This window comes from Eimeria acervulina, genomic scaffold (genome assembly GCF_000499425.1).
Source record: "Eimeria acervulina Houghton genomic scaffold, Eah_scaff257, whole genome shotgun sequence".
NCBI lineage: Eukaryota > Apicomplexa > Conoidasida > Eucoccidiorida > Eimeriidae > Eimeria > Eimeria acervulina.
Genome location: NW_013549955.1, coordinates 40,707 through 41,993, shown reverse-complemented (window position 1 = coordinate 41,993; position 1,287 = coordinate 40,707). Strand labels below are relative to the sequence as shown.

Below are 1,287 nucleotides of genomic sequence, written 5' to 3'. Positions count from 1 at the left end.
CGCCCCAGCCTCGGCTGCTGCTGTCTCCCCCCCAGCCTCGGCTGCTGCCGCTGCTGTCTGCCCCCCAGCCTCTGCTGCCGCTGGTGCTGTCTCCCTCCCAGCCTCTGCTGCCGCTGGTGCTGTCTCCTCCCCAGCCTCTGCGGCTGCTGCTGCTGTCTCCCCCCCAGCCTCGGCTGCTGCTGCTGCTGCTGTCTGCTGATGATGCTAGAAGATCAGAGAACGGGTCACGCGGATAGCTGCCCTCGCCTCCATCACCATCCTGAGGCCACCCAGCAGATGTTCTTGGTGGTGCTACTCTGCTGCTGCTGCTGCTGCTGCTGGTGCTCCAGATGCTGCTGCTGCTACCGAAGGGAGCAACCAGATCACTAGGCAGCTGCAAATCACTCGTTTTGCTGCTGTGGGGTGGCTGTTGCATCCGCTGACCGGAGGGCGGACTTGCTGCTGCTGCTGCTGCTGCTGCTGCTGCTGCTGCTGCAGCAAGTGCAGGAGAGGGTTTTGAATCTGGATACATAGATTCAAACCCCGGAGGTGGGCGGGGCACCGGCTTTTTTTGCTGCTGCTGTCGTTGCTGCTGCTGCAATTGCAGCTGCTGCATTTGCTGCTGCATTTGCTGCTGCATTTGCTGCTGCATTTGCTGCTGCATTTGCTGCTGCTGACTACGGCGCTCCTGCTGCTGCTGCTGCTGCTGCTGCCGCTGCTGCTGATAGCCTGCATGAGTAGAAGAAGAATGTTTATGGTGGCCTCTATGACGACGCGCTGCCCTTCCTGCTGGTGATGCAGCAGGAAAAGTTGAAATGATACTACCAACAGCTGCTGATGCTGCCGCTGCAGCAGCAGCAGAGGCAGCAGATGAAGGTCCTTTAAAGAATTTGGATAGGGCTACTAGTGCTGCTGTCTCAGAAGCACGAGAGCCAGCATCAAGTACAACTAGAACAAACTCTTCGTCAGTAGTTTGTTGTGGTGGAAAAAGAGGGGGAAATATATCTCCATTGTCTTCCCATTGCGGTGCACGTGCTGCTTGTGTTGGGGGCAAGATAGCACGGGCGGCAGTAGAACCAGCAGCAGCACCAGCAGCAGCAGCAGCAGAACTAACACATGTAGCATCTTTAAAAAAGTGGCTAAGCGCGCGGCGTGCTGCTTCCTCAGCAGCAAGTGCTGCAGCATCCGAAGCATCAGCATCAGGACCAAGCGAATGCCCACTTCGCGTAGGGGCAGAAGTAGGAGGATGCTGCTGCTGCTGCTGCTGCTGCCGCTGCTGCTGCTGCTGCTGCTGCTGCCACAGCTGCT

At 58.3% G+C, this 1,287-nt stretch overlaps 1 protein-coding gene across 1 annotated transcript in view; it reads right to left on the bottom strand.

Annotated features, from left to right (window-relative positions):
• The window catches only part of EAH_00028950 (hypothetical protein), a gene marked incomplete at both ends in the record, with an annotated part of 4,043 nt that continues 2,756 nt past the window's right edge, over positions 1–1,287 (bottom strand). The window contains one exon of the mRNA XM_013396270.1: positions 1–1,282. Within this exon, the coding sequence (XP_013251724.1) occupies positions 1–1,282 (1,282 nt within the window). The remainder of the gene's footprint in view (positions 1,283–1,287) is intronic.